Source organism: Diceros bicornis, unplaced genomic scaffold (assembly GCF_020826845.1).
Source record: "Diceros bicornis minor isolate mBicDic1 unplaced genomic scaffold, mDicBic1.mat.cur scaffold_67_ctg1, whole genome shotgun sequence".
Classification (NCBI taxonomy): domain Eukaryota; kingdom Metazoa; phylum Chordata; class Mammalia; order Perissodactyla; family Rhinocerotidae; genus Diceros; species Diceros bicornis.
Window position 1 is genome coordinate 1,747,462 of NW_026691553.1, and position 23,981 is coordinate 1,771,442.

A 23,981-nucleotide genomic window follows, 5' to 3' on the forward strand; every position below is an offset into this window, starting at 1 on the left:
TGTATAACTAGAGATTGACCCATCAGTGGCCTCCTCCTCAGGGACAGACTGTTTTGTCCCTGAGGGACACATGTTGGCCTGTCAAGTGCTGGGTCCTGGCAGATACAGTGACACCACCCAGCGCAGGGAAGCAGGAACCTGGCCCTGTGGAGGCGGTGGCTTTGTGCCCTTGGGCAAGTTGCTTCACCTCTCTGGGCTCAGTTTCCTTATCTGTACAATGGGGTACTAACAGGAGTGCCCATCTCTCGGGGCTGTCATGAGCATCGAATTAGTGAAAATATGTAAGGTATTTAGAACAGCCAAGAGCCTTCCAGAAGAGCTAGCTGTTATTATGTGAGTCGGTGTGCCGCTGTTTACAGGATTCTTTCTACTTGTACACACGCTGTCTGCTTCTCTACCTGTGTCCCAGTGAGGAGGAGTTGGTTCCGGCCAGAGGACCCGTGTGGCTATATGGGGCCGCAGCAGTATACACGCACGTGTGGCTGGGCCTCAGATTTTTGGAATGCCCCATACGAGCCCTGGGCTCCCAGAACTCCTGACCTGCTGGGGTCCCACGGTGACACCTCACCCCAACTCAGAGACGCTGATTCTGCAACGTGGCTCTGCTTCTACCTGAGCAGCAAGGTGGCCCTGGGGTGTGACCTCTGCTACCTGGAGCAGCAGGTGTGGTTGGTGGCCCGAGGATTGTCTGCTCCAAGCCGTGGGCAGGGATGGCCACAAGCGCGCCACACACGTGTGCTTGCACATGTGGACTGCATACACTCAGATGCCCAGGCATGCAAATGCATGCAGGTACACACACCTTCGGACACACAGCTGCACGAACACGACCGCCTCCGCGTCATTGTCACACTGGGGCCAGGAGGGAGCCGGGCATCTGTCTATCTATCCACCAGCTCTCACTGCTCCAGGTCGTTCCTGGGGGCGTCAACTCCCTCTACTTCCTGCCTACCCACAGGGGGTCCAGGTAAAGCCCCCAGGGACGCTGCGGGGTGTTGGGAATCACCCCAGGCCCCCTCTGGGGTGGCCGACGGGACATGGGTAGCATCTCCGGGGGGTGTGGCAGCCTATGGGCACAGCACACACCTCTGGTTCCTTCCATTTGGTAGGTACCATGGCGCCCCAGAGGGTACCCATGTGTGCGGGAGATGGGGACCCCCTTTCTAGCGAGCGACAGATTGAATTCAGGGGCTTCCTGGGGAAAGTGTTCTGCCTGGCTTCTGAATTAATCCTTCCCTTCTTGCTCCCAGGGGTCAGCCAGAGGTCCTGCCCCACTTTCCTCTTTGGCCTTCCCTCTGAAAACCACCGCCAAGCCCTTCCCAGCTCTGCGCCTTGGCTCCCTGGTCCCCTCCACCGGCCAGGGTGCCAGACCCTGCTTCTCTTTTCTCTTCTGACCCCTATCCCCAGGCAGAGGAGGTGGCCTCTCGGCTGGATTTTCAGGGTCCCAGGAGCGCCCAGCTCGGGGCTGGGCACAGGGCGTGTGGAGGGGGGGAAGGAGCGCAGCTTTATCTGTGGGCCGTGGAGAATGTGGGGATGACGCCCCCGGAGTCGTGCACAACAGAGCCTCAGAGACCTGCATGCTGCCCCCCAGCCCCCACCCCAGCGTAGTGAAGAGGGCACCCGCGTGTATGCCAGTGACCAACAGCCTTGCAGATATCCAGGGACCCACGGTGACCCAGAGTGACCCAGATTGACCCACAGCCCGAGGGACACCCCCGCCCCCAAGGACGCGGCCGGGGAGCCGGCAGACCCGCACTCACAGACACGAACAGAAGCTCCATCTGGAGAAGGGGCCGGGGGGTTTCCTCTCGCAGCCCCTCCCTGCCCTTTCCCTGCATTGTTTGTCCTCCTCCTTCCCACCCCACCCCCTCCTCCCCGGCACCCGAGGTTCCCAGGCTCTGGGGCTGGGGTGGGGTGGGATGAGGGGCGTCTCGGGGCAGCGGAGGCCCAGCCCAAGACCCTTGTGGTCCCGGGGGTGCGCCCACCCCAGGCGTGAGCACAACGTGTCGGGGGAGCATGAGCCTGCGATCACATGCGTGCACGCGCGGGGAGGCGTTCCTGCCACGGCGTACACAGCAGGAGCGCCATAAATGCGTCTCGGCTGGCTGCAAGTGGGTGGGGGAGGGAAAGCCGCTAAAGCCTTGGATTCGAATCTAGTCTCGGCGGCTTACTAGCTACCCGCGCGGCGCGCAGCAAGGGTGACTCAGTTTCCCCATCCAGAAAAGGGAAAGTCTGGTCGCCCTCCCACGTGGCGAGGAGGAACCAGATAAAGCGCGGAAGCGCTTAGCAGAACGCTGGGTCCTGAGAACCTTTATTACGCCTTCCCTCCACCCCACCCTCCCGCCAGACACTCAGGAGGTGGAGAGGGGCGCTGACTCCGGCCCCAGACGCCCCTCCCTCCCAGCAGGCGGGAGTCCAGGCTTCCTCCGTCCTTAAATTGGATAATTGGAGACAGAGGCGAGTGTTCGAGAGACAGAAATCCCCGAGTGGGAGAAAGGCAGGGCCTGGCCCGCTAGTTCCCCCACCTCCGAGGCCGGGACCCTCACCAGCGCCCCCACGGGTGCGCCCTGGGCGCGCTGCCCCTGCGCATGGGAGCCCCTAGCGCCGGCCGCCGACCCCCTCCCGTGCCCGGCGGTGCCAGCCTCCCTCTGGTGCCCGCCAGGCGCGGTGTCTGCGGCCGCCCCGGGGTGGGGGGGGGTGTCCGCGCCGGCGGCGGCCCCGATGGCGTCTCCTTCCCCCCAGCCCCTGGCGGCGGGCGGCCGGGCCGAGGGCGGGGCGTCTGCACAGACCCTCCTTTTGTGAGCGGCGCCTTCCCCGGGCGGCCTGGCGCGCAGGGCCCGGGCACCGCGCCAGCGCCCGGAATAGCCTCCCTGCCCCGCCGGCCGCCCCACGCCCCGCCGGAGCCGCCTGACCTGCCCGGCCGGCCGGGCGCGGGGGTGGGGAGGCCAGGCCGCGGCGGCGCGGGGACGAGTGCGTGCTCAGCGGCACCGGGGTGCGCCCGCGTGCAGCACGTCCTACTGTGTGCAGCCCCTCTCCTGCGCGCAGACGCCCACTGTGTGCAGTCCACTGTTTGCATGCAAAGCCCGTGTGCAGACTTCCGCCGGCATGCAAGACCCACTGTGTGCAGAGATCCACATGACACTGGCGCCCAGGCTGTGACATGTGCACACACTGACTTGGGGTGGGAACAGCATGGGGTGCCCACTAGAGAGCTGGGACCCTCTCCAAGCGTCCTTTGTGTATGCCTCAGCTGACCCCACTTGCAGAAGCTCTGCTCTGCTTGAGGCTCTTCTGGTTCTGCCTGCCAGGGGCTCTGAAGGCGTGGGAGGAAGTGGGCTGCACACCCCCCTGCGTTGTGTGGGTCTGTGTGGTGGACTCAGGCGTGCAGGGCTGGGGGCTGGGCCTCCCCGGGCCTTCCTGGAAGCTCAGGGCACAGGTGCAAGGGCCGACGAGCCCTGTGGGCAGGACGCCAGCGGGTGGCTTCCCTGAAACTGGGCACAGCAGCTGGGAGAGGTTTCCGGGCCTGCGCGGCCCCACCTGGCCCGGGGCACTCTCGGCAGATGGGCAGGGCAGGCCGGCAATGCCAGGGAGGAGCCAGGCCCCAGCCTGCACAGGAGCCACTGCACAGGACCTGTGCACCCACACTTGTGTGCATGCATGCTGGTGGGCCACTCGGGTGCACACTCTGCACCCTGAGTACAAACGTGCATACTCGTGCACACACACAGGCTTGTGCTCATGTGCTGCACACGAACCACAGGACACAGGCCATGGTCCCGGTCCTATATTGGTCCTGAGCTCCACAGCACAGAGAGATCTGTCTGCTTTGCTCACTGCCTTGCTGCGGCACCTGACGGTTGGCGCTCGGTAAATGTTTGTGCAGTGAACACATGAATAAATGGACACATCATTTTGCAACTATGTACTGAGTATCCAAGATGTGCTGAGCACTGGTGCATGGGGAACAACAAAAAACAACTTGGACCGACACTCTAGACATGTACTCAGGGGTGCGAATAGGCTCACACTTGCACACACCTGTGGGTACACAGGCATGTTGATCAGGAAACACCTGAGTCCACTTTAATTCGTTCACGTGCAGAAACCAGAGCCAGGCATACACGCGCAGCCCTTGTAGATGTTAACACATTTTTGCGCACACAGTTTTCCCTCTTCTCTCCCGGCAATCTGCTTGTGCTATCCACTCAGCTGCTCCCCCCCGCCCCCGGCCTCCACTTCAGAGGCCACTGGGTTTGGAGGGATTCCTCAGGGCACGGTGAGCCCCACACCCCACTCCCCAAACATCTCTGACCAGGTGGCCTGGTGGCCTGGTATTTCCACCATTTGAGCTTCTCCTAGGGCCTAGGCTGTCTGCAGAAGGCTCCAGAAAACATGCAGCCCGAGTGGGCAGGATGGGAGCTATACAGGAATGGGGGGCTTAGAGGAGCAGCTTCCAGATACCCGCAGTAACCATCCTTCCATTTTACAGCATGGGAAACTGAGGCCTAGAGAGGGGCAGGCCTTCCTGTGGAGCTGGGGAGGAGAGGGGGAGCTTGTGAGAAGATGATGCCCTGGCTGGGCCCCTTGCAGCCAAAAACAGTAGGTTCCCACGGCCGGCCGGCCTGGCAGGGTGGGGACAGGAAGGTGGAGGACAGAGCTGGGGGGAGGCAGCTGCGGGGGGAGGGGAGCCTGTCTGTGTCCTGGAGACAGACACAGAGGCTGGAGGCCCAGAAACACCCACCTCGGCAGACAGACACACACGCGGCAGACAGACCCAATCTGGGACACACAGACACGGGACACTCCTCGGTCCCTTCCTGTCGCAGATGCTCCCTCCCTAGCCTCCACATGGGGCTTCTGGAGCCCTTACCCTGCCAGGGAGTGTGTGTGTGTGTCTGTGTGTCTGTGTAGGTGACACGCATTTGTGCATGTGCATATGTATGTGTGTTTTGTGTGCACAATTGTGTCCGTGGGTGTTTGTGTAGGTGTGGTGTCTGTGCATGTTTTGGTGGGTGCCCATGTGTGCACACACATGCGTTTGGGTGTACGTACACGAGTGTGTATGTGTGTGCACGCATGTGTGTGAATGTGTTTTGTGCCTGTGGATGAGCGCACACGTGTTTCTGTGCATATGTATTTTGTATCTATGCACACATGTGCTTGCGTGCTTGTGTGTCTCCGTGTGTGCTCACACGGTGTTTGTGTGTGCGTGTGGTGTTTTGAGTGTGTGTGTGTGTGTGTGTTGGAGAGGGGCGCTTCAGTGCTCCACAGTCCCCAGCATCCAAGCTCCATACTGGGGACCTACCTTCATGGGCTCGGGGCCACTTGCACACGCACACACACACACACACACACACAACAACAACAACGACGGCAATAATAATCACACCTATTGTCTCCTGTTTCTTCACTACATATGGGGCGTTTTTCTAAACACCCTACATTAACGTTTTTAGCTAGGTTTATTGAGGTATAATTCACAAATTGTAAAGTCATGCTTTTTAGGTGTAGAATTTGATAAGTCCTGACAAGCAGATAGTTGTGGAATGCTTACACATTCAAAACTGAGAGTGGGTGCCTCATCCCTGGGGTCCCCTCCCGCTCCTTTGTGCAGTCAATCCCCTCGCCCCATTACCGGCCCCTGCAGCCCCTGACTGACTCTGTCCCTATAGTTTCCAGAAAGTCACATAAAAAGGATCACATGTACGCAGCCTATTGTGTCTGTTCCTTAAACTCACCCTAATGTGTTTGAGACCCACCCATGTTACTGCCTGTGTAAGTAGGTTGTTCTTTTTCTTTAAAATTGTGGTATAATTCACATACCATAAAATTGACCCTTTTAAAGCGTGTAATTCAGTGGTTTTTAGCATATTCACAGAGTCGTGCAACCACCACCTCTGTCTAATTCCAAAACATTTTTAGCACCCGAAAAGCAACCTTCCCCATGAGCAGTCACCCCCATCCCCTGACAACCACGAACCCACTTTCTGTCTGTGGATCTGCCTGTTCTGGACATTTCACATCAGTGGAATCACAAACTGTGTGGCCTGTTGTGTCTGGTTCTCTCACTGAGCATGGAGTTTTCAAGGTTACTTTGTTTCTCTTTCCTGCTGACTAGTCTTCCATTGTATGGATGGGCCTCAGTTTACCCGTTCACCCAGGGGTGGGTAGCGGGTTGTTTGCAGCTCTGGGTGACTAGGAATAAAGCTGCTGTGAGCATTCCCCTTGGTGAGGACCTAAGTTTTTATTTCTCTTGGATAATACCTAGGGGTGGTTCCCATGATGAGTAAATGCCTTATTTATTAATTCATTTATTTCTCATAATCTAGGAGGTAAGTACTCTTATTAGATCCATCTTATATATAAGGAGAGTAGAGGTTCCCACAGCTTGCTCTCTCTCACGCACACACAGAGTAGACAGGAATGTTGCCCCATCACCCACCCTCGGCCCTCCAGGACCCACACAAATGCCCAAGGCTGCCCGTGGCACACATAGCAGTGTGGCTGTCACCCCCCACACCCCCGGAACAGACGCCGGTGGGGCCTACAGACCCAGACGTGGGGCAGACACTCTGCGATTTGTTCATCTTTCCAGCCAACTCGTCTCGTCCTGATAGTAATTAGCTCCCAGACTGGCGGGGAGACGGTGAACAGGCTCCGAGTCATCGCTGCGGGCCCACGCCCACAGGCCACGGGCACCCGGCACTGTGTGTGTGTCCAGGCTGGGTGCCCCCCCACCTCCACCCCAGGTATGACAGGCAGGCCCTGGAGACTCAGGCCAGGGCTCCCCACCCGCTTCCCTGGAGCCAGCCAGGGCCATGCACGCAGGCCCACCGTGCCTTCCACGCGGGATCGTGCCCCGGGGATTTCAGGGCACGCACGAGCAAGCCCGTGAGCCTGTGCACGCCTACACACCCTAAGCATGCACATACGTCCGTGCACCGAAATGGCGTTGGTGCGTGCGCCCCGGGCACTAGGCGCTGGCGGAGCGTGCACGCGCGCTGGTGCGTGCGCGTGAAGAGGGCGGCGCGCGCCCGGGCCGGCGTGGGGGTGGGGCTCCGTGCGCACAGGCCCCACCCCCGCCCCGCCCCCCGGCTGCCCGGCTCGGGCCGGAAGGCCTGCGGCGGCGGCGGACGCTGGCGTCACGGGTTTCCACTGGGGCCCGCGCGCTGGGGCCGGGATTCCCTGGCGCAGGAACGCCCGTGACGGCGGCGCCGGCCTGCGTCGGCCGCGCTGGGAGGGAGGCTGGCCCGGGCTGGGAGTGACATCAGCCCCTGCGTCTCTGGAACGTTTCTGGAGCGGGCCTGGGCGGGAGGGGGCCCTGGAGAAATTAAAGTCACTCCGGCTGCCACCACGTGCGCTGCGCTTTGTAACTGCCCAGCGGGGGCTGAGCGCTGCGCTCAGGCTGACCCGGGGGGCTGCTGATGTTCCCATTTCATAGATGCCGAAACCGAGGCCCGTGGGCTCTCATCTGTGAAACTTTTGTCACGCGATGAGCGCATGCCTGGCGCATGGCCAAGCGGTTGCTAAGTTCCCATCTCGGGGTTTCCAGAGAGTCCTCCAGTCCAGAGTGAGGGGCCGGGGCTGGAAGCCCCCTTTGCCCTGCGCCTTCTGGGGTCCGGACCCTCTACCCGCTTGTCTCCCTCCCTCTTCTGCAGCAAGCGGGCTCAGAGAGGGCGTGTGGGTGCTCTGGCGCCACCCAGCAAGTCGGGCGCTCAAACCAGATCTGTTCACCCTGTTGGTCTCTCTCCAGCTCCGGCCCCTGTGGTGGCCAGAGGCGGTGCCTGCGTCCGAGCCAGGGCGCCCGGGCTGCCCAGCGGGGTGTGCCCACCGCCTGGCTGCCTTTGTGCTGAGGCCTGGGCGAATGGACTCTAAAAATAGCCTGGGAGGAGGCGAGGGCTATTTTTAGCTTGAGTGGTCAGGGCCCTCCCAGTTCCCGGGTCAGCAGCCCTCGGGCCAGGGCCTAGGGAGGGGGGAGGGGGCTCCACTTCACAGAGTCCCCAGCCCCCAGATGCCGAGTCAGCCAGCCGGCCCTTCAGCGCACAGCCCCGGGGAGGACAGCTGGGGAGAAGGGGCCCGGAGGGGGTTGCCCGAGGCCACCTTTCCTCAAACCCCACCCCCCTCTCTAGCTACCGGCCCACCCTGGCCTTTTGTTGGGCGGGGAGCCTGCTTTCTATTTTGGGAAGGTGTTGGAATAATTTCCCTGGCTATTTTTAGCTGCTTTGGGGATTCCTCCACCCAGCCTGGCCGCCCCGCCTCTCCGCCTTTTTGTCGTCGCCCTCCTCCTCCCGGCTGACCCAAGGCTTGCCTCCATCATAAAGGGCAGACAAGGACACACAGCCCCCTGGAGCGGGAGGTCTCCCCTGGGGCAGACCTGGAGTGGAGAGACCCCCATATGTCCTGGTTAGTGGGGGGAGAGGGGACTCTGAAGGGCGTTCCCACGTTCCAGGTGAGCCAGACAGTCCGGTCTCAAGGAATCTGTGACATCTCACATCTGAATTCCATCCCCAGGACAGGGTGGGGCTCCCCGGACTCTGACCTTTCACCTCCTTTCAGGGTTGTGACAAGTCTGCCCTGCTAACAGAGCTTGACTCCCTACCCGCCTTGGCTGGGGGTCTCCCATGTCCCCAAGAGGAAGATCTATTCCATGACAGTAAACTGAGGCCCCAAGGGGACACAGGAGTACACCACATCTCAGGCGCATTCTCTGATGGTTTCTTCTCCATCCACACTTAACAGCTTGGTAACCTTGGGGTAGTGAGTTCACGTCTCTGTGTCTCAGCTGCCTCCTTCTGGAAAATGCTGTAATAATTGCAATGGAGTTATTGCAAAACTGTCAATGAATATATTAAAGGTCTTAGAACAAGATTCTGGCAGGAGACGGTGCGAGTGGCCCCAGAAAGGATGCTGAGATGGGTCTGGCTGGAGCTGAGAGGAACATTTTGGGTTCTAGCTGGCTCCACACTGAGATGACTCTCCAGTCACCTCCTTACCCCTCACAGCCCTTGAGGCTAGCAGGAGTGACCCCAAGCTACAGAATAAGAAACCGAAGCCCTGGAATAATTTCCTGGGCCAAGGGTCTCATGACTGGTGACATACAGGAGGCCACATGGTCTCCTGACTCTTCTAGCTCTGACCCACACTGTATTCCACAGCTGCCTTTTGCATCCTTTCATCCGTTCCTTCACTCATTCAGCAAATATTTGTTGGGTACCGTGTGAGTTTCCAATTGCTGCTGTAACAAGTCATCACAAATTTAGTGGCTTAAAACAAACAAATTTATTCTCTTACAGTTCTGGAGGTCAGAAATCGGAAATCATCGGGCCAGCCCCGTGGCTTAGTGCTTAAGTGCATGTGCTCCGTTACTGGCGGCCCGGGTTCGGATCCCGGCCGGACGCACCGCTTCTCCGGCCATGCTGAGGCCGCGTCCCACATACAGCAACTAGAATGATGTGCAATTATGACATACAGCTATCTACTGGGGCTTTGGGGAAAAAAAAGGAGGAGGGTTGGCAATAGATGTTAGCTCAGGGCCGGTCTTCCTCAGCAAAAAGAGGAGGATTAGCATGGATGTTAGCTCAGGGCTGATCTTCCTCACACACACACACACACACACACACACACACACAAAACAGTTTAAGAAATCAGAAATCAATCTTAGTGGGCTAAAATCAAGGTTTCCACAAGGCTGTGCTCCTTCTGGAGGCTCCAGGGGAGACAGCGTTTCCTGCCTTTTCCAGCTTCTAGAGGCTCCTGCATCCTGGGCTCGTGGCTCTACACCACCTGCCTTTTCTCCTTCTCTTTCTGGCAGACTCTCCTGCCTTTCTCTTATAAGGATCTTGGTGATGGCATTGCCCCCCACCACCCCAGATAATTCAGGATCATCCTCTATCTCCAGATCTTTAATTTAATCCCATCAGCAAAGTCTGGAAAATATTCACAGGTTCTGGGTATTAGGACATGGACATCTTGGGGGGGCCATTATTCAGCCTACCATAGGCACCTCGTTTGGTCAGACCCTGTTGGACACCAGACAGACATGGAGCAACAAAAGCTGACGGGTGCCTGTCCTCCTGGAGCTCACAGTCTGGGGTCCATGGCTACGTGGATCAGGTGATCGCAAGGCTGAACAAATAATTATACGTAGGGTGGCCAGGTAAAATACAAGACACCTAGTTCAATTTGAATTTTAGATAAATAACAAATAACTTTAGTATAAATTTGTCCCATGTAATATTTGGGACATTTTAAGTATGTCTTGTGTAATATTTGAGTCATCCTAAAAAAATTAGCTGTATAGTACTCCATGCACGGCTAGACCACAAGTTAATCATAGGATGGTTTCATCAGAGCTAACAGGTAAGCTGGTATGTGTGTTAGAGCACGCCGGCCATGGCATGGAGAATGGGGCCTAGATACACAGGTGTGTTGTGCTGCCAGGTGCCCACCTAAGGCTTTTCTAGGAGGCGGCTTCCCGTATTTTATAGCCTCAGAGTGGGCGGTTCCTATGCTGGAGGCTCTGCCTCTCATACCTGCGCATGCGCATCCTGCCCTCCAGCTCCCTGAAACGCTTGGCCAATCAGAGGCCAGCCTCAGCCTCAGGTTCTGAGGATGCGCGTGCGCACCTTGCTCTGGCGCCTCCGGCGCAGCCTCGCAGGGGCGGAGCCTCGTGGTGGGCGGGGCCTCGCTCAGGTTTCCCGCGCAAACAGCCCAGGCGACAGCCGTGCACAGGCGCTTACGGGGGCTCAGGGACAACAGAGCTCTGGGCGGGCCTGCGGGCACCTGGAGACCCCGCTCTGTGGCCGAATCGGGGTTCGGGCCCGTGGGGCCGCCCGTCTCCGCTCTGAATGCCCCCGAGGCTGACGGGCCGGCCTTCGGGGCAGGAAAGAGACCGCCTGCCTCGTCCTCCTTTTGCAACGCGCGGGATCACAGCCGCCATGACAGTGGGCCATGTGGTTTTTAAGCGTATTTTTCCCTCGGCCAGTGGATTCTTGGTCTCTCCGGGAGAGGACAGTCCGGGGAGACAAGGCCACCAGCAGAGAGTACATGTGGGTTCGGCCTCCGGCGGGAAACTCGCGCTGGAGTCAGAGGAGACGCTTGTCACTAGTTCCTACGCCTGCGGGATGCTGAGGATGTTTAGGGCATCTGAAGACCGTCAGCCAGTTGCACTGTTGACCCCTTATTCTGCACTTTATGCCAATGAAGTGTCTCCACGACAACCCTGGTCCTGCCGATTCTGTCAGTGACAGACGGGCAAACTGAGACCAGAGCCAGGAGTTGCTAGAGGTCCCCCAGCCAAGTTGGTGGCAAAACCTGCCCGGCCTGTTCCTTTTCCCCTTCGCCTGCTGCCTCTTGACGTCGTGCATATCCACTACTGAGCCGTCCCCCCGGAACAGTCATGGGAAGATGGTGGGTTCCACAATCCCCGGCCCTAGCCCACTGCAACCCTCCGGATCTGAGCAAACGAAAAGCCTCCAGGAGCCCACCGGGGGAGTGTGTCAAAGGGTGCTGGGCAGGAAAGAGACCAGACGTGAAGGGCATTTCCTCCCCTTCCCTGCTCCCAAGGTGGCCAGGAGGAGGCCGGCGGATAGACAAGGCAGCAGGAGCCGGGGAGGACGGCAGCTGCCCTTCCTTCCTCCCGGGGCCGGACGTTGCTGGGAGCCCAGTTCTGTGACCCAGGGGTCACGCCTTGGCTTTCTTTCCCCCCTAACCAGCCCGTTTCATGCCTTCTACTAGATGGATGACTAGATGGATGACCCCATAGTTGTGCCTGCATTGTCCCATGAAACTTTTAGACCCTGGTCTGAGAATTCCTCCTTTCTAGAGGCAGCCCCACGTGGCTTTGAGGATGGAGACATGAGTCATTGCCAAACTCAGAACTTTCTAGATTCTCCTGATAATTAGAGAGTGTGTTGGGGGCAGATAAACCACCTGGCAGTACGTGAATGTTCTCTAGAGTAGGAATTGCCTTTCTCCTGCTTAAAGCTGATCTCTTACCCAGGATTTGAGGCTTTGGAAGGGGGAGTGTCACTACAACTTGTTCCAGAATCCCCATGCTACTCGATCTGTGATAATTCATTTTCTTGATCCTAGAAGAGTAGAGTAAGAAGACATCATTGGGATCATCTGTGGAAACCGAAGGGCCGAGAAGGGCTGTGGTTGCTATGTGAGATCACAGAGCAAGTGAGGGGTGCGCTGGGATTAAGGTCCTGGACGCCTGTTGGCTAGCCCGCATCTCTGCCTCACCCTGTTCTGCTTCGGTGTAGGCTGACAGACTGTGCTCTGACCAGAGGAAAAATTTCTTTCTCAACCCTGGGCTTGGAGTTCTTCCCAGAGTGATAAATTCTGGCGAGAGAGTGCCACATTCTCCGGGCCGGCTCTCCAGTGAGGCCTGGCCTTGCATCACTCTTTCCACTGTAAACCCTGCGCTGGCTTCTATGCATCAGCCACACGTGCATGGCAGAAAGCACTGAGCCTGGCGAGGCCACCCAGGGGGAGGCCCCCAAGCCTGGAGACTCTGCTGCTGCCTCCGAGGCCCCTGAAGTGGGATTTTTTTCCTCATCTCTTTGGATCTCGGGGCGACTGAATCCCAAGCCCGCGTCATTGGCTGCCTGCACTTCAGAGCCCAGCCTTTGCTTACGGACTTGCCAGGAGGGGTGGGAACTGGAGAGCAGGCAGGCTTCTGGAGGAGGGAAGATCCCCGTGGGAGGGATTTGCAGCTGGCAGTGGGTCAAAGGTGGAAGTCCCAATAGATAGGATCAAAGTCTTCGCTGAGATAAGCACTCTTGCTTCTGCACCACAGCCTCATAAAAGTCTCATTTACCTTTTCTTTCGTACTGAAACAAACGTTCTAATTATTATAAATATAATGGGTGCAACGTGATGGTTGGTTGATGGCATGCATAATCCTTCTCTCGTTTGTGTCAGTCAATTTTGAAAGGGCTCCTTTTAGTGGAGAGTATTGGTGCCAAATGTTTATGCCCAGGAGAATGTTCAATATGAAAGCTAAAGATGGACGAGGCTGGTGGGCGTGGAGATGCGCTGCCCACCTCCCGTCAAGGAAGGCCCAGTTGCCCTGGCCTCTGGGAGTGTTGTCCGTGGACACCCTTGAGCTGTGAGCCCCTTGAGGAATCGCTTCAGCGGCAGAGAGCTGCCTGGCCCAAGGTCACAGCCTTCTGGAAGCAGCCCATCCAATGGCTGGTCAAGACGCAGCTAGAAAGGCCTGCATTTGGGCCCAACAAGGGACAATTCTGGCAGGCTGCTCCAGCTTCGGTGGCCTGAGGCCCCTCCCTCTCCCTTCCACGCGTTTTAATCCCCAAAGTCCCCTCTAATAAACCTCCTGAACACGAGGCCGTCTGCTTCCCAGGGAACCCCCTCTGCCCCCCCATCACTCGTGTGTCTGTACACTGCATTTCCTCTGCAGGGCGGTGAATTTGGAGGTACAGAAATGATGAAAGAATGTTAGGCCTAGTCTTCTAGAACTCTCTCAGGATCCTCGCAGTTCCCACAGTTCTTAAGTTTGATATTTTGACGCGGTGTTGCTGGCGTGAGAGTTTCCTCTTGGTTGTGGTCATGCCTTTTATCATTCTCAAGAACCCTTGAAGCTCTCTCTTGATGCCTCCGGCCTTTGCCTTCAACTCTGAAATTAAACACCAGTTGTGAGAGTGACTTGCCCAAGGTCACAGGCAAGCTGGGCTGTTTCCACTTGCTGAGGTTTTAAAAGGTATTTAGGGCCGGCCCCGTGGCTTAGCGGTTAAGTGCGCATGCTCCGCTACTGGCGGCCCGGGTTCGGAACCCCGGGCGCGCACCGACGCACCGCTTCTCCGGCCATGCTGAGGCCGCGTCCCACATACAGCAACTAGAAGGATGTGCAGCTATGACATACAACTATCTACTGGGGCTTTGGGGGAAAAAAAAAAAGGAGCAGGATTGGCAATAGCTGTTAGCTCAGAGCTGGTCTTCCTCAGCAAAAAGAGGAGGATTAGCACGGATGTTAGCTCAGGGCTGATCTTCCTCACCAAAAAAAAAAAAAAAAAAGGTATTTAAAAGAAGAAAGAAATACCAGAAGAGGATAAAGAAATTGTAGAAGAAAAAAATATATAGATTGTAGAAGAAAAAATAGAATACGCTCTTCACAAAGAGATGACATGATTTATAAACATATGAATTCGCCCTGCCCTACAGGTGCTGTGGCCTGGTAATGGGACACAGATTTAAAATTGGATGATGAATATGGTCTTTCAATCTTGTCAATCTATGCCTTGCACTTATCATTTCTTTCGGAGACAGCACAAGATTCTAAAGAGGCTCTAAGTTCAGTTACGGAGTTGGATATAGATCTGGCCTCTTAGGTCAGTGTTCCCGCCCCCACATTCACGACCCCAGTCTGCACTGATCAGTATTTGGTGTTCCTAAATTAAAATAATGACTAAGCATGATGTGTGATGTGGCTGAACAGCCATGGTGCTGCTGACCTGGCTCTGGAGGCAGCTGTGATGTGAGAGTTGCATCTCCGAACATCTTTAAAAAGTGATCTGAGCGGCTGGCCCCCTGGTGCAGGGTTAAGTGCGCGCGCTCCACTGTGGCAGCCCGGGGTTCGCCGGTTCGGATCCCAGGCGCGCACCGCCACACTGCTTGTCGAGCCATGCTGTGGTGGCATCTCATATAAAGTGGAGGAAGATGGGCACGGATGTCAGCCCAGGGCTAATCTTCCTCAGCAAAAAGAGGAGGACTGGCAACAAATGTTAGCTCAGGGCTGATCTTCCTCACACACACACACACAAAGTGATCTGAATTAGATGAGCCTCTTAATTTCATAAATAAAATGCAGTCATTTTGATTTGAAAGAGATAAAGGATTGTTTTTTTTTTTGAAATTTACACCAAGAGCTTTTGTGAAGGAGAACTCAAGATCAGTGAGCATTTTTTTGCACTGCGTTTCTTGAAAAGTTGGTTGCAAATGCAAAGAGGGTCACAGGTCCCCTTGTTCTGAGGAAACCATCTCTGAAGTTCCTGGATGGAGAGGCGGGGCCGGCTTTGTGGACGAGTGACCTGTGTGGTCCCGGGGGCCCCGCGCTCAGAAGGGCCGGCACTGGGTTTAACGCTCTGCCGTTACCATCTTGAAATTCTTAGTTTTTGAACGAGGGGCCCTGCAAGTGATGTCGCTGGTCTAGAGGAGAGCTTGGTGACTCAGAAGTTGCCATTCCTCCCGTCTTGGTTTCAGCGGACTCGTGGGCTGAAGGGGAAGCTTCTGAAGATGACCCTGTTGTCTTGGGTTCTCGCGGTGACCGCACTGGCCATCATTTTGCATCTCTTGGCTACTCTCTCTGTGGACCGTGCTGGATGGCTCACTCTGAGTGGTCTGCCTGGGCCCCGTGGCAGCCCTTTCTGGCTGGTTGTACTCCTGTTTATTGAGTTCCCAGGGCTGATTAGAAACATTCCAGACTCCTTAGCACAACCCCTAAGGCCCTCTGTTTGTTTTGTGTCCTCTGTTTGTTTCTCCAGCCTCAGGTCCTGCCATCCAGCCCTGCCACCTCCTCCCCCTCCACCCTCCTCCACACCAGCTTTCGCAGTTCCCTGCATCAGGCCCCCCATCATTGCCTTCCCTGGCAGCTCTTTCCATCCCCCCCCGCTTTTTTTTTTTGCTGAGGAAGATTGGCCCTGGGCTAACATTTGTGCCCATCTTCCTCTACTTTGTATATGGGATGCCGCCACAGCATGGCTTGACAAGCAGTGTGTGGGTCTGCACCCGGGATCCGAACCTGTGAACCCCAGGCGGCCGAAGCAGAGCCTGAGAACTTAACTGCTACGCCACCAGGCCGGCCCCTCCATCGCTTTTTCCCGCCCCCATCTCCTGGATCCAGGTGAGCACCTGGGCATCATTCCCAGCTCTATGAGTTTCCTGGACCTGCTGCAACAAACTCTCACAAACCGGGTAGCTTAAAACCACAGAAATTTATTCTCTCACAGTTCTGGAGGCCAGAAGTCTGAGATCAAGGTGTCAGCAGGGCTGGTTCCTCCTGGAGGCTGTGAGGGAAAAACCAGCCCAGGCGTCTCTCCCAGCTTCTGGCGTTGCCGGCCATCCTTGGCTTGTGGCCACATCGCTCCAAGCTGTCTCTGTCATCACGTGGCCTTCTCCCGTCTTGCGTGTCTCCCCTGTGCCCTGTATGCAAATCTCCTCTCCTTTCTCTTATACAGACACCAGTCATTGGATTTAGGACCCACCCTAATCCAGCGTGACCTCATCTGAACTTGATTCCATCTGCAAATTCTCTATTTCCAAATAAGGTGACATTCACAGGTGCTGGGAGTTAGGACTTGAACATACACACTCTGACCCAATACACCAGCTCAAGCTTCTCTCTGAAGCCTTTCCTGACCCCTCTCCCCGTGTCTCCAGGTGGAGTCGTGCCCCCTCCCTTGTGGGGTGATCACCCTGTAGAATTTGTTGACCCCACTCTGTGTGCCTGGACCGTAAGCTTTCTGACAGGCCCTTAGTCAATGGATAAATGAAGCGTGTTTGGTGGGAATACGGCGAGCGATTTCCTCAGCCAAATGAAAGAATTTGGAAATGTGGTTGATATGGGTTGACTAATGTCGCCCCAAAATTCACGTCCACCCGGAAACTCACAATGTGACCCTATTTGGAGATGAGGTCTTGGCAGATGTAATTGGTCAAATGAAGGTGCGCTCATGCTGGATTAGGGTGGGCCCTAAATCCAACGACTGGTGTCCTTACAAGAACAGGAGAGACACACAGAGAGACAGAGGAGACGGCTGGGTGACGACGGAAGAGATACAGCCACCAGCCAAGGAACACCAAGGAATGCCGGGAGCCACCAGAGCTGGAGGAGGCAGAAGGATCCTCTCCTGGGGCCTCCAGAACTGCGAGTGCATAAGTGTCTGTTGTTCTAAGCCACCCGGGTTGTGGTTGTTTGTCACAGCAGCCCCAGGAAAGCTACACACCCGTTCTCCTTGGGAATAAGAGAACTGGTGGGCGGGAGTGAGCTTGTGCAAACCTGAGGGCCAGGAAATGGCGAGGGTCTTAAGGTGCAGGAGAGTCCCCCAGTGCCTGGCACTGGAGACCCGCCTGTGCTCCCCAGTATGTGCACGTCACCCACCAGTAGGGGCCCGCTGGCGCACGAGGTCAGATCAAGCCACTCCTTTGTGGAAGCCTTGCCTCCCTCCCTGCCACCCCCCACTCCGCTCCAATCAGACCTAGGGGTGAGATATCTGTGTGTCAGAAGGTGGGAACTAAGTCCCCCCAAAATGGAGGGGCGTCCACTTGGGTGAAGCTTCTAGGGGCCCAGTGGTGTGGGGCAGGCCGAGATCAGCCTTCTCAGGTGAGGGGGAAGTTGTTGCATCCAGCCCCTCCTACCACCTTTTGGAGGCTCAACGCCCAGTGGGCCTCCTCGGGATCTGAAGGCAACATGTGCTGCATTTGAGTGTGCCACTCTGACCCCACTAGGGGACGGTCACACCCTCCCTCCTACCAACCCCAGCACCACTCCGCCAGACCCTGTGGGCCAGACCCTGTGTGGGGACACGTCTACATTCTGCTCTGCACCAGCGCAGTCCACGGTTTACGTTCCGGGTCACTCTTGGTGGACGTTCTATGGGTTTGGACAAATGTATAACGTCATGTATCCGCCATGACCGTATCCCACTGAGTAGTGTCACTGCCCTAACCATCCCCTGTGCCCCGCTGTTCATCCCCCAACCCCTGGCAACCACTGATCTTTTTAGTGTCTCCATAGTTCTGTCTTTTATAGAATGTCCGAGAGTTGGAATCATACAGTGTGTGGCCTTTTCAGACTGGCTTCTCTCACTTATTTCTTTGCCTTTTCCGGCTTCTAGAGGCGCCGCGTCCTGGGCTCGGGGCCCCTTCCTCCGTCTGCACAGCCCGCAGCGCAGCGTCTCCCGTCTCTCTCTGCCTCTCACCCTCCTCCTCCCTCTGCTGAGGACCCTGTGATGATACTGGGCCCCGGGGGATCCAGGGTCATCCCCCATCTCAGGGGCCTTGACTCAATCCATCTACAAAATTCCTTTTATCCCAAGTAACGTGACACATCCACAAGTTCTGGAGGTTAGGATGTGGACATCTTTGGGGGGTCATTCTTCTGACCACACAGCCTGTGCACAGCCTGTTCTAGACCTTCACGTAAATGGAATCGTACCGGCCATCCTCTTGGGCGAGGCTCATTTCGCTCGGCACGAAGTTGTGCGAGTCTCCCAGGTTACTGCCCTGAGTGGTAGCTTATTCCGCCATCCTGCCGGGTGGGATCCGGGGTCTGAACAGATCCCAGTGTGTCATCCATTCACCTGCTGCTGGGTAACCGAGATGTTTCCAGGTTTGGCTCTGATGAGAAAAGCTGCTCTGAACATTCCTCCAAGACTCTCCGTGGACATGTGTTTTGATTTCTTCTGGGTAAACACCCGTGTGTGGAACTGCCCGGTCAGGGAGTAGGTGTGTGTTTAGTTTTATAGAAACTGCCAGACCTTTTCCTAAAGTGCTTGTAGCATTTCACACTCCCCTGAACGAGCTCTGAGAGTTCAGGCCGCTCCACAGCCTCAGCAACACCAATCTGCTAAATTTTAGCCATTCAGCTGGGTGTGGGGTAAGGTTGTGTGTTTTTTTCTTTTTGTGGTAAAATATACATAACATGAAATTTACCATTTTAACCATTTTTGTGTGTGTGTGAGGAAGACCAGCCCTGAGCCAATCTGATGCCAATCCTCCTCTTTTTTTTTTTTTTTTTTGCTGAGGAAGACTGGCCCTGGGCTAACATCTGTGCCCATCTTCCTCTACTTTATATGGGACGCCGTCACAGCATGGCTTAACAACGGTGTGTCGGTGTGCACCTGGGATCCGAACCCGGGCCGCCAGCAGCAGAGTACGTGCACTTAACCACTTGCGCCAACAGGCCGGTCCCACCATTTTAACCATTTTTAAGTGCACAGCTCAGTGGCATGAAGCACGTTCACACTGTTATGCAACCATCCCCACCATCTGTCTCCAGAACTTTCTCACCCTCCCAAACTGAGACTCTGTCCCCATGAAACACTGACTCCCATCCCCTCCCCCAGCCCCTGGCCCCACCATCCACTTTCTGTCTCTGTGGCTGTGACTCCTCTAGGGGCCTCCTGTGAGGGGATCACACAGTGTCTGTCCTTCTGCGTCTGGCTCATGTCACTGAGCATCATGTCCTCCAGGTCCATCCACGCTGGAGCAGGTGTCAGGATCTCCCTCCTTTTCATGGCTGAGTAATATTCCAGCATCTGGATGGACCACATCTTGTTCATCCATTCACCTGTTGGTGGACACTTGGGGTGTTTCCACCTTTTGGCTGTTGTGAATTATGCTGCTGTGGACATGGATGTGCAATTATCTGTTTGAGTCCCTGCTTTGAATTCTTCTCTGTATATACTCGGGGTCCTGGAGTGATTCTATGTTTAGGTTTCTGAACTGCCTTCTAATCTTGTACCTTTTGATGCATAGGGGATAATTTTTACGCAGTTGAATCTATAAGTGTTTTACACAGAGAAAGATCTCTGCTCAGAGGTCAGAATCACCAGTTTACAGACTTACTACTAAGTGTGTGGTGTGAACTGGGGCCATGACTCACTCGGCGTCTGGTGGTCAGGGGTGGTCTCCGGCCGATGGGAGGGCAGGGGAACAAGACCGAAGTGGTGAGATTAAGATCTTCCCAGGCTCCAAGCCCTCAGAGGACCAAGGCGCTTTCCCACGGCCGTGCCAAACAGCGAGCATCCTGAACCGTGGGACACATGGCCCTTGTGTGTGCAGACCCTCAAATAGCTCATTCCCCTAAATATCTTTGTCTGCAAATTGGAAAGCCCATTGCAGCTGAAGGTGACTCATTTCTGCTGCTGCCCGAGGCCCGGTTCCATCAGTGTCGCCTCTTCCCCGGGGAAGGGGAGGGGTGGGGAAGGTGCGGGCAGCCCCTCACCTCTGCTGCAGCCCAGCCCGTGCATCCCGCCCCATCCTCCCCACAAGCGGCCGCCAGGGAGAGCAGGAAGGGCCCAGAGCCGGGAGAAAAGGAAGTGAGCCTTTTTATTGTGGATTAATTCACTTTGTATTAACAATTCCACATGATACTAAAACACTGCGAGAAAGTGGGCGGTGAACACTTGGAATTTTTTTTTAAAAATCAGAAATAAAAACCACGGGACATCCACACACAGGTGGGGTAGAACTTGCGGGAATCACAGATGGCTTCCGAAAGCCGGGGACTTCACAACGTTTGGCAAGGGTTTCCGCGGACAGAGAAAGAGGGGGCGAGAGTCCGACATATGGCTTCTGTCAGGGGACCCCGTGGCGGGTGGGCTTTTATGAGTGCTCCTGAAGGAAAGCGACCTTGGTGGCCTCGCCTCAGGCCAGAAACTGCCCTGGTCACTCGCGTGGGGCGGGGGTCCGATGGCCTTTCCTGCCCGCCCCAGAGCTCGAGCAGGGCTGCGGCTGGTCACAGATGGATGAGCTGCCCAGAGGCCCAGCGCTGTCCCCCCTCAGTGGCCGGGACATCAGAAGAAGACAGCACCTTCTGCCCGGCCTGGCCCAGCGGCTTACGTCCCCGGGCTGGAGGTCACAACCGAGGCCCTTAATTCTTGGCCTGGGGGGTCACCTTTGGGGGAGGATGGGGGAGGGGAGGGGAGGTGCCCCCATGGCCAAGGGCTCAGCTGGGCCCCCTGGAAACACTGAACTTGGCTGCAGAAGAAAGGGGGGGGCTCTGTGTTTCCCACTCCTGCCCTTTTTTGGGGGTGCGTGTGTATCCTTAACTTCCCCCCATGACATGGTTGGGAGATGCTGGTTTCGCCCAGGTCCATGCTGCCACCACCGCCAGCCCCCTGCCTCGCGGGGCACATAACAGTCCCGAAGACCACGTTGTCATGCCGGCCACTTGCCCAAGACGGCAGGAGCCGTCTCCGCTGATGCTGGTCTACACTACGGACACGAGATTTACTCTAAAGGGGGGAGGGAAAAGGAGGGTTCTTCTCAGCTAGAAGGAAACCCACGGTGAGGCTTCTGCCCATCGCTGCCACCCTGGGTCCAAGGCTGTGGGCACCTGCTTGCCAGGCTCAGGGGACGGGGCAGTGGGCACCTGGGGAGGCAGCTGAGAAGGAGCGGCAGTGGGGCGGGCGGACAGCCTGTCCTCGTTCCCTCTGGGCCTCAGTTTCCCCAGAAGGCTCAGTCTCGGGGGTGTCTGACTGGGGAGCCTCTCCCCGCCCGGGTCTGAGTTTGCCTCAGGGCTGGGGGGCGGGAGGACGTTGGCTGGCTGAGCCCAGAGTGGGCGATCACCCCACCTCCCCCGGCGGGGTTCCTGGCTTGGCTTCCCGCTGGCTTCTCCGGGGGCGCTCGGGTGGGGACACACGGTGGGGCATGGCACAGCTGGCAGGGCTGGGGGTTGGGGGGGCGTCTGGGCCCCTGGCGTGTTCCTGATGCTGAGATCAGGACCTCTTGTCCTCTCTGGGGCCTGGCGGCCAGAGGACGGGGACGGCGGGGGACACAGGAGGAAGGGTGGGTGCCCAAGGACGGCTCAAGGGATTAAGGCTTCTTTCTCGGAGCAAAGGGGGTGCGCTGGCCACCAGTCGCCAGACGGCTGGTGGGAAGGGCCGGGCGGGAGGGGTCGCCCTCGCGGGCAGATGTGGCCTCCCTGAGCCCCGCTCTGCCACCTGTCCCCTCTGACGTCTCGGGGTGAATCCGCACCGTGCCCTGGCTCCCCCTGGGCTTCTAGAACAGCCTCTTGTTCCATCCTGCTGTTCTGCAGTGGATGGGGAGAGGCACCCCCAGGCCGGCTGGCTCCCTGCCCAGCGACAGGCAGCTGCAGCATCGAGGACCCTTTACAGGGTTCTCCATCCAACCGCAGCTTTGGAGGGGCTGGGCCCCCCAAGCCCCTGTGCTCCCGGACCAGCCGGAGAGAGCTGGGTGCGGGGCGGATCGGCCTGCAGTCTGCACTTGAGGGAGCCGGCCAGGCGGGGACGGAGGGGCACCCCACCGAACCTTCTCAGCTTTGGCAAGATCTGAGCCTTGGCACTGCCCCGGGCGCTCGGCGTGGGAAGCGCTGGGAGGGGGGCACGAGGCTCTGGCCCCGTGAGGCGAAGACCTGGGCCCTCAGTCCCTGCCTTCCATCGGCAGAGCTGGGCCACCTTCCTGCCACTGTTTGCCTCCGGGCCCGGCTCGTGGCGAGTGACAAGGCAGGTGGGGATGTCAGAGTTCAGGGCTGCGTGGGGTCCCGGAGGCTGCAGGCGAGGGAGGGGGCTGCTCCACGTCTAACAGAGGAGAAGGAATTAAAACAGGCTCCCCCGCCCCATCCTTCAACCCTGCGACATCCTAACTTTGCAAGGCGGCTGGGAGGGTGCAGAACTCCACTCAGAAGGCAAGTGTGAGGCCCTCGAGGCTGCTTCCAGATAACTTAACGCCTTTTTACAGCCGCCCAGGCACCGGGCCTCCCCAGGCCGCACTTCTGTTTGCAAACTGCCCACAGCGATGTGCAAGTGGAAACAACAAAACAAAACACCGGGAAGAGCCGCAGAGAATGGCAGCTTCTGACTGCCCCCATCACCCTCTCGTGCTTAAAACAAAACGAAACACGCCTGGCCATCCCGGGGGCCCGGGCGGGCTGCTGAAAACCCGCTTCTGTAAAGCACGGGTCCCCAGCCAAGGGCGGGGCCCACGGTGTGGCTGTGGAGGGACATATCCAATAAAGAGGCCACACAGTGGGGTGACACTTGGCGACACAGGGTGCGTTTCACAGATAAAGCCCCCCTCCCGGCCCTGCCCCCCTCCCAGCCCCGAAAACCCACCTGTGCATTACTACATGGTACACTTTAGCGACAGCTTCAGCCATCAAAATCCGATTTTAGCAGTGTGGAATCACAATTTTTTAAAAGAAAAGGAGAAATCTTCCCCCAAAAGTTCATTATGTCCCTCCCCTGCCCCCCACCCAATTTTACTCTGCTTAAGAAAAGAGAAGCATGGCAGCATCGACCTGGCAGAAGTCGTCACAAGTGGACAACGGTCACCGGCCAGGTCGCCCGGGCCAGCAGCAAATTCCCCCACCTCTGTCCCTTCCCGGCCCCGCTCGGCGCTGGACCACAGCTCAAGTGGCAATGGAGAGTCTTAAAAAATTGTTACCCCCGTGGCCTAGGCATCTCACTTATTCCTAACAGGAAGTGGTGTGAAGTCACCGCCCCCCTTCCGGCCGGCCCGTGAGAGGGCTGCGTTGTTGGGTCTGAAAATCCGTCCAAACCCAGAGGGCACGTTTTACCCCATCTGGGCGGTGGCGACGTTCTGCATTTCTTTTGGAATTAAAAGTTTTGGGGACAGGGAACGCTTTGCTTGGCTACGTACTGAATGATGCCCTGACCGAGGGGGAGACAGAGGTGGGGGGGACACACAGGAAGGCAGAGCTATAGAATAATACACGGTTTCTTGTCCTTAAAGGGGTTCTCGGAGGCAGGGACGCCGACCAGCAGGGGGTCGTTCCGGGCGTGCTGCTCGCAGTAACTCATGAGTTCCGACGAGGCTTTAGAGACCTGCGTGTGGAGACAAGGACGAGAGAGGAGAGGTAAGAAGGTGACACAGGCGCACAGCATCACTCACAGTGGCCAAAAGGTGGACACAACCCCAGTGTCCACTGATGGATGATGGATCCACACAATGTGTCCACCCACACACTGGAATATGACGCAGCCATGAAGAGGAGTGAGGCCCTGACACAGCCACACCGCGGATGGACCTTGAACACACGACGCTCAGTGAGAGAACCAGACACAGAAGGACACACGGTGTGTGATCCCATTGATGTGAAATGTCCAGAACAGGCACATCCACAGACAGAAAGTGGGTTACTGGTTGTCAGGGGCTGGGGAGGGGGTGGGGAGTGACTGCTGATGGGGACGGGGCTTCTTTTTTGGGGTGATGCAATGTTCTGGAACTAGATAGAGGTGATGGTTGCACAACATTGT

General features: G+C 57.1%; 1 protein-coding gene across 3 annotated transcripts in view; it reads right to left on the reverse strand.

Moving 5' to 3' along the window:
* Nucleotides 1–20,633: 20,633 nt before the first annotated feature.
* The window catches only part of GNG7 (G protein subunit gamma 7), a 132,545-nt gene continuing 129,197 nt past the window's right edge, over nt 20,634–23,981 (reverse strand). For all 3 annotated transcript variants that reach the window (XM_058537660.1, XM_058537658.1, XM_058537659.1), the window contains one exon: nt 20,634–23,549. In XM_058537660.1, coding sequence (XP_058393643.1) covers nt 23,424–23,549 — 126 coding nt within the window. In that variant the 3' untranslated portion in view covers nt 20,634–23,423. The remainder of the gene's footprint in view (nt 23,550–23,981) is intronic.